This window comes from Mesocricetus auratus, unplaced genomic scaffold (genome assembly GCF_017639785.1).
Source record: "Mesocricetus auratus isolate SY011 unplaced genomic scaffold, BCM_Maur_2.0 Super-Scaffold_100020, whole genome shotgun sequence".
Lineage (NCBI taxonomy): Eukaryota > Metazoa > Chordata > Mammalia > Rodentia > Cricetidae > Mesocricetus > Mesocricetus auratus.
The window spans coordinates 9,115,847-9,124,306 of NW_024429201.1; the positions used below are offsets into that span (position 1 = coordinate 9,115,847).

At 40.0% G+C, this 8,460-nt stretch overlaps 1 protein-coding gene across 1 annotated transcript; it reads left to right on the forward strand.

Annotated features, from left to right (window-relative positions):
- Positions 1-2,274: 2,274 nt before the first annotated feature.
- Gapt (GRB2 binding adaptor protein, transmembrane) lies at positions 2,275-6,755 on the forward strand. The gene is made up of 3 exons (XM_021224172.2): positions 2,275-2,384; positions 4,486-4,550; positions 4,963-6,755. Exon 3 carries the CDS (start codon positions 5,282-5,284, stop codon positions 5,759-5,761), a length of 480 nt encoding a protein of 159 aa, XP_021079831.1. The 5' UTR covers positions 2,275-2,384; positions 4,486-4,550; positions 4,963-5,281; the 3' UTR covers positions 5,762-6,755.
- The last annotated feature ends 1,705 nt before the right edge of the window (positions 6,756-8,460 follow it).

Consider the following 8,460-nt stretch of genomic DNA (forward strand, 5'->3'; position numbering starts at 1 on the left):
ATTTTGCAGTCTAAATTATATGCCAGGGCAGCAAACTACCTCCCAAGATCTTTGCTACCCAAACCATAGAGTAGTAGAAAAAGAAAATGAACAAAAGAAACCCAAACATCACTGTTGTGGTTAAAAGAAAAAAAGTTTGGGAAGAAAACAAGATGAATTGTGCTATATTAAATATTGGGAAGTAAGAAAACACACAGTTTAAAACATAATACATAAACCATAAAAATTGTTGTAATTATACAACAATTCAAGTTTGGGCACACACAGTGTTTCTCCCATAATCCTAAAGATTAATTTTATTACTTAAAAATAATCTCTGTTTGAGGTAAGTGGCCGGTGATAGCTCTCTGATTTATTTGTCCTTAATAAATTTACAGTAATAGGAGTTAATTTTCCTTAGTTTCACTTTTAGAAGAGATGACATAAATTTATACAAATGTATTGTGCTTGCGCATGCTTGCACACACACACACATACACTTGTGAGTGTGTGTGTACATGTGTGTGTGACATCAAAGGACATTTAGTACCTAACTGCCTTCAAGAGCACTAGGAGAGAGTGGAGCACACACGTGCAGCTCATAGTTTCACTACCCAGTCTCCGGTATTGGCTGGGTCACTCTTGTTTGTTTCAGACTGCATTTCCTGCCCACCCTGAGCTTCATGCCTGTTTTCCTGATCCCGGTTGCTCTCCAGAACTGTGCATGTCTTTGCTTTCCTTCCTAGGTCTGAAATGATCTGTGGGTCCAGTTGCTTCTTCTTCTGCTCATCTCCAGATGCCGCCGGGAGAGTATTCACTGCTGCATCCTGTAGCTCAGAGAAATGACACTGTTCAGCGTACACTGATGACAGCGTAGCTCTCTCAGCGTCAGACTACCACGTGAAGAATGAAGTCCAGCGGGGTTTGGTTTTCTTTGTTTGTTTTCCACTGCTGGCAACTAAACGTAGAACTTTGCACACACTAACCAAGTGCTCTACCACTAATCTATATCCCCAGCAGCCCTCTTCTTGTAAACAAGTTTACACAAGGTTTGCATGAAGGCTTTTGGTGTAACTTAAAAGGCAATATTTCTGTGACTATTTCGAGATTGCTTATTTAACTCACTGATTATCTGTTTAATTTGGCAGTTCTTTTTTTTTTTTTTTTTTGGTTTTACGAGACAGGGTTTCTCTGTATTGTTTTGGAGGCTGTCGGTCCAGCCTGGCCTCGAACTCACAGAGATCCGCCTGCCTCTGCCTCCCGGGTGCTGGGATTAAAGGCGTGCGCCACCACCGCCCGGCTAATTTGTCAGTTCTTATTTTTGTATTCCACAAAACTGCTCTTAGGGGTAATAACACAGAAAGGTTCTATGTGGAAACTGTAAGGTAAAAGCGCTAGTGAAATAAACCCACCCTGACCCTCGAACCAGAGCCAGTGAAAGAAACCCACTCTATCCAAATGACTGGAGAAACATGGCATTAAAACCATTGTATAGGGTGACATGTAGAGGCTCTGCTCACAGGCACTGGGGCAGTGGCACTGGAGAGCAGACATTTTATCTGCTGAGTCTCTGCTTGTGTATAAACTAGGATTAATTGTGGTGTTTCTTCTTGGTGGGTTTGCTGGGTATTGCACTAAAGTCTTAGGATACCCAGTGCTCGGAATGCCGTTACTAGGAACAATACAACGATTTTTTTTTTCTTTCTTGCTGCCTGTAATTTGTTTGCTTCTTATCAGACTGCCTGTAATCTGTAATTTCCTGATGTGCCTGTGAGTCTCTTAACAAAAAGATACTTTGCAAATTTACCTCCATGTCATATCCCAGAGTAGCGTGCCTCAGGACATTCTTTGGGAAACTCCTAGTTAATGAATGTAATAATAATAACAATAATAAAAATACATTATGACCAAACTCAGGAGGCTACTTCAGCAAGTGTGGATGTTTCTTGGGGTATCACTATAGCTTCATATTTAAATGAGGATTGTTCTACCAATCACAAACCAAACAAAAATACTCAAATTTGTGTGTTAGTATGAGTTTTTAAAGCCTCTTTAAAAAATGAAGTTCATGACTGATTCTAAACTGAGCATTTTATTGTACAAAAAAGAAATATCACCCAGGCTTAATGTGTTGACTTAATATACACTTTAAAAAGTTCTACCTATAAAGAGGGATGGCCATTTATAATTCTGCAGTATCTGATAACAACTTCCTCAAGAACCAGGAAACCTTGTAAGTATTAAATAACCTGAAAGGAGGAGACGAAGAAGGAAGTAACTGACCAGAATGAAAAGAGGAACAGTTCTCAGCCCAAGCAAGTATGATGAAGGTGACAGAGAGCCTGGTACTCCCAGGCTTTAAGTGAGTCAGAACACGATTTAAAGTGTTTGGGTAAGGAAAAGAGGTAAGAAACAGATTTGCCTTTAATCAATTAGTGATGTTTTGCTATGTCAAAAAACACTTTTTTAAAGGATAAAGTCTGCCTTAGTCATAGCGGGGAAAGCAATTCGCAGGTTGTGGGTGAGGTTGGTGCCTCTCGCAACCTGCAAGGCTTTCCAGCTCTTCTGTGTACCTGCCCTGCTTCCTGACAGAAATACGCTGTCTTCTTCGCAAGGTCTACTCTATAAAGAATTTGTGATTTGCAGACAAGTGAATAATTACTAGTCAGTTGTGGAAACAGCTGCTTTCCAAAGTGAAAAGAGCTTCTAGGCTGTGCAAAGTGAACTTTATGCAGGTGTTTTGCTAGGACAGTTTATTATTTGAAATATGTTTCTCATTGCTGGTCTTTTTTGTACCACACAGATTTTTCTCCTATAAAGTTAGATTGATGATAGGGATAGGATGTGTTTGTTTGGTTGTTCTATTTCTCAGTGAATTTTCTGTGTGTGATTTTTATATTAAGGATGTGCTGAGTTATCTGATCTGCATAGCATTAAAATAAATGTTAAAAATGAATTCTTTCAACTCTAAGAGGGACCCTCTGGCTTCATTTCAACTGCCTACAGGACAGCAGCTAGCCGTGCAGGAAACCCACTTCCCTTCTCTTTAGTGCCTTCCTAAAAACTTATAATTCATTCCACTCAATATTTGAAATTTATTCTGGAAATGCACCCCAAACATCATGGTGAGTATGAATGTAATTATTTGTGCTACAAAATAATAAGATTCGTTCTCATCTGCCCATAAAGGGAACTATTTGTAGAAGCCATTTGACAAATGTTTGTCCTTAGCCTTTGCATGGTATCTGCCCTTGTAAGAGTGGAAGGACTCCATAGACCATAGCTTTATCTTTTATTAATTTTAAGTTAATATACATACTAATGGTTTTATTATGACACTTTCATACCTGTATCATTGTATCTTGCTCGTATTTGCTCACTCCTACTGACTACTGCCATTCTCTTATGCTGCCTTTCTCTAGCTGCAAAGTTTGTTGTTTTCATTTTTGTTTTGACAAGGGGTCTCATTTTGTGTCCTAGGCTAGCCTTCTCTTCCCTGTACTGGGATTACACAGGCATGAGCCACCATGAACAGCTCAGACTGTAAATATTACATGATGACTACATAATATTATGCTTATCCCCAAATTTACTCCTTCCCAAAGCCCCAAGGAAACTGAGAGATATCTGGACTGGTGGTGTTTATCCCTAAGTTGTTATTCAACAGAGTTTATAAATAAGCTGCACATATATTCCTTCTGTTGACATAAAATTGTAAAATGGAGAATTTGGGCATTGATATAATCGGAACTTAAGGATATTTATTGAAAGTCATCATTAGAAATGCGCACTCACTGAGGGTAGGAAAATACTTTGTAAGTTCCTTTTTTCCTGCTCACTGTTGTTATTGTGCCTGTGAATGGATCATTCCATCCATCAGTAGATATTTAGTATATTAGCTCTCTCATGTTTAGTACTAGTCCTGGTGGCTGGGAGATGAATAAAACTAACTAGCTGTTAGGGAGTTATGTAGAGTCTCATTTAACCCTAGAGCTGTATGGTTAAATTAGACAATCCACACAAAAGTGCTTGGGAGCTGACCAAAAATATGTTCCTAATTAAATATGATTGATGATGATGCTCGGTAGACAATGGTAAAAATATTGCAAACACTATTGAAAATATTGACTGTCAACTATTCCTATGTCTAACCTGAAATGTATAATAAGAATTCTTTGTTGATAAAATCACAGGAGAAAATTCTGCCTGGTGGAATACTTTGTATTTCTATACTTGATACTTTAAGTTTTGACAGAACACTTCAAACATCACCTTAATTAAATGAAAATGATTTGCTACAAGAAAATTTGTAATTAATAATTTTGCAAAGATACTTTGCATTACTTAATAGATCTCTTAAAATTTAGCAGTCTATACACCCTTTAAAGTCCATAACATGCATCTTAAAGTGTCAGTGCAAGCAATTTAGTTGATAAATTTTGGAGTCACTTAAAAATGCCCTCTTTCATTCAAATAAATACTGATGGAATTCATTTTCTGTGCTAGGTGTGCTGATTCTCTCTAGGAATCTAAAGATGTAAGGAGCTGGTACCTGCTCACCTTTGAACCAGGTAGGAAGACACAATCCCCTTGAATCTAGAGTACCAAGCTATGATAGAGAATTGGCTAGTTAATGTGGACTCTACAGGGAGTGACCAGGGAGATGACACAGCCTCTGTCCCCTCTGAAGACGGATAACAAGGCTTCACAGGAAACAATGGCCTGAAAACACATGGATTGTTATTCCATGTTGCTCCTAATTCCAAAGAATCTTATATTTCACCTGAAAACCTTTGACCATATTCATCAAAAACTTGGGGGGGTGGCAGGATTCTTCACTCTCTTCTCAAAATGGCTCATGTTATGCTCAACATTAAAAGCCAGGACTGACAATATGGTGATGTTTCACACATTTGGTAGATAAAGAAAATTTATAATCTCACCAGGTACTAAGTATACCGTTAATATATTTTTAATTTACAGCAGGTTTCTGGATGGTGGATTCCCCAACCTCCCCTTTCTTGAGGTTTCTACTGCACTGTTGTTCTCTGCTTCATTTTGTGATTAACTGAAAGAAAAGGAAGTGGAGAGGAATAAAATCCCCCCTGGTAGAGCTCCGGTGCTGAGAAACGGTGATGCAAACAGTCTCTCCTCCAGTTGCATCAGGACTTCACCACGTAAAGTCCTTTCGAGTTTGGAAAAGAAATGCCTAAAAGAGCCACAACAGGCTACCAAAAATTGCATCCGCTTGTGCCTGTGAGTTTTCTGGCCGCATCGAGACGCTGAACAACACTGTGCTGAAATGCTGAGGAGCTTTGGGAGCTCTTGGATTGGTGTGGTTGTCGGCATTTCCCTCCTTGTACTCTTGCTGGCCTGTGGAATTGGATGTGTTTGGCACTGGAAGCGCCAGGAAGCCACAACATTTACCTTACCGAAGTTTATGCAAAGGAGAAGTAGCAGACATAAAGACTTCACAAAATCCCTTGACTTGAATGCCCACATGATTTGCCCAAGCTCTAAAACCCCAGTGGAAATCAAAGGCCACAAGTCTTCTGCCAAGAGAAATAGGATGCATGGTGAGTATGAAAATGTAGAAGTGGTTCCTCCCGACATCAAAGTGGCAACCGAGAAGGCGCTGTATGAAAACACGAAGCCATGCAATCTCGAGGAGCATGTCTACGGGAATCAAACAGATGCCCTCTATTATAATTTCCAGAAGCCTAGCCCTCCTCCTCCTGCTCCTCAAGATGAAGACATATACATCCTTCCAGATTCCTACTAGCTTTTCAGTGGTGGAGACTCATTGCTTTGGGTAAAACGATCACCGGGCCTCTGGGTGGACTGGTGTCACCATCACCAAATTATTCTGATGAAATCGGTGGTCTCTTTTCTATCTCCACCCGTATAAATCCTCACTAAGAGAACCACTGTGGACAAGTTCTAGAATCCCCCTCTGCTTTGGATTAAGTCTATGCTGTACTATATTAATTCTTTTCTTTAGATATTTGCCAGTACAGCTTCCCTTCACTCCTTCTCTTATCTTTGAGGCTCAGTGTTATTGCCACAGTCTCCTAGCAGCTCATCCTTCTGCTTTTGTTTTGCTGTGATGAGAGGCTCACCCACAGCTTTTCACACACCAGGTAAGTGCTCAACCAGGGAGGCACGTCTCTAGGCAGCTCTTCTGTATTATGTCCATTCAACCAACAACCTATGATGCAGCAAACTGACCTTCAGGAAACATCCTAGATTGTCATACCATTCTTTTGACAAAAAAATAATCTTGTGTCCTGTTTGCAAAAGTCATAAAGCCCAAACCCTGAGCCCAGAAGTCATTGTGTTTTCAGTTACTACTCCCTTTCCCAGTGATTTCTCCTATCCCGTGTTTCACTGCTTGCATCAAAGCCATCCTAAAGCTTCCAGGCCCTTCTCCCTACTCCATGGCATTGCTTGTCTACATTCTGAAGCCTGTCTCAGATTATAACTTCTTCCAACATCCTCTGAATCATGCTAAAACTGCCTTCCCTTTTTTTAGTTTCCAATTTTCTGTAGATTTTACTGCCTGTTCAACTATTTGAGAATTTAAGGATATGAACATTTGCTATGCATCTTATTACTAATATAATACAAGAACATCTTCCATTGCAACCAAGTAGAAAGGAACTGTCCTCCTTTTAGCCCCAAAGAAATTACATGAGAAATTTAAAAAGTTCGATTAATTGACGAAAACTGTACCCTGCATTTTGTTAAGTAGTTTGGAAGAAAATTAATAAATTTACTGATTCCAAATCTATCTAATGAATATTTATTGAATGTTTTCTATCTACTTATTATAATACATATACTTGTTATTGTACTGGGCAGTTGGGGGATGAGGAGAGGAATTGTCACAAGCAAGCCACGGAAGAAAGAAAGAAAGAAAGAAAGAAAGAAAGAAAGAAAGAGAGAGAGAGAGAAAGAAAGAAAGAGACAGAGAGACATGGAGAGTGTGAGAGGGAGGGAGACAAATTTTGAGTATGTATTTTCTATACAGAAAGAAAAGGCAATAGACAAATACTGTGTCCATTATGAAACTATGGGCTCCGCATCTTTAAAGATAGGCTTTATACAATGTTCTGTACTACTTAGCCAGGTACCCTGCACACTGATACTCTCTCCAGGTGAATCTTACTGAGCTTTGCTGACAAGAAGTTTTCAGAGGAACAGGAGTCAAAGGGAATTCGCTCCTTCTCGTCCTCTCTGCAGCATGCGATTGACTCTAGCATCGCCAATTTTTCCTAGCCTTATCCCTCTCTTTCGTGGATGTCTGCACCAGCTAGACAGCATCCTTTCTTAGACCCACTGGGCCAGCTCTCAGATCCTCCCTGTGTGTGATCAGGGGACAAGAGCCATTCTGAGTTCTAGGTACCAGCTCTGCCGGCCTCTGAAACTCAGATCTTTAGTTCCAAGGCTATAAACATCTGAAGTTAGTATCTCTGTGATGCCTCAGTGTTCCATCTAGTTCTCCACCCTACCGTGTATGTGTATGTGTGTGTGTATGTGTATGCGTGTGTGTTCTGCCAGTACCTGCTCAGTTATGTATATTATATTCTTTCTGTTAAACTGAAAAACCTTCTTTACCCAAAGTAGACTCCAAATTATCCAGATGTAAGGATGATAGTGAGTGCTTTGAAGAGAGAATAAAAGAAAGGAAGAGAGAAATAAAGGAAATTTATTTTTAGAGAAGTGAGGTAAAATAGAAAAGAGGGTTTAATGTAATAAAATGGTCAATGGAGGTCGTTTAGAACTCTCTTAAGCTGAGAACTAAGGGTGAAAAGGGGCTGCCCATGCAAATATGATGTGCAGAGGTGTGAGGGTGGGCCAAAATGTCAGAAATACATGGAGGAGTTCATGGTGATCTCATAACATAAGGAAAGCATGTGACCCGAGCTGCATGGTGGACAGGGGGTGAAGAAGCGCCTGACGCAGGTAGTGAAAACACAACAGATCATGAGACTTATTGGCGAATGGCTCTGACCCTGTTATAGGTGTAGCTTCGATCTGTTCTGGGTACAACTGGATTAATAAAGGGTTTTAACAGAGATGTGACATAAAACACCTGTAGTTTCAGAGGAGTGTCTGAGGTAAGAAATGACTGGGAAGAAGCAAGTGAACTGTAGGGGTAGTTTAATAGATCTTTGACAGAGATGCATTGATAATACTGTCCTGTTTCTGAAGAAACGGCATAAGATTTCCGGATGAACTCAGGGTGTGTGTTTGGTACGGGAGAGGTAAGATTGGAGGCTTTGATAAAAAGGACCTGGAAGAGCCACCTTCTTTCTGACCAGGGCAATGGTGAAGTACTTTACTGAGATGTGCAGACCACAGGAGAGAGCAGGATAGGAGGCTACCGCCACTAGGGATAGAGTAGAGTGCTTTGCTTATTATATCAACAGCTAAGAACAAGACCATACTGCCTGAGACACTTAACAATTTCATTTATTT

Excerpts from the sequence above, each read along its gene's own strand:
- Gapt (XM_021224172.2), top strand. The coding sequence starts at position 5,282 with ATGCTGAGGAGCTTTGGGAGCTCTTGGATTGGTGTGGTTGTCGGCATT.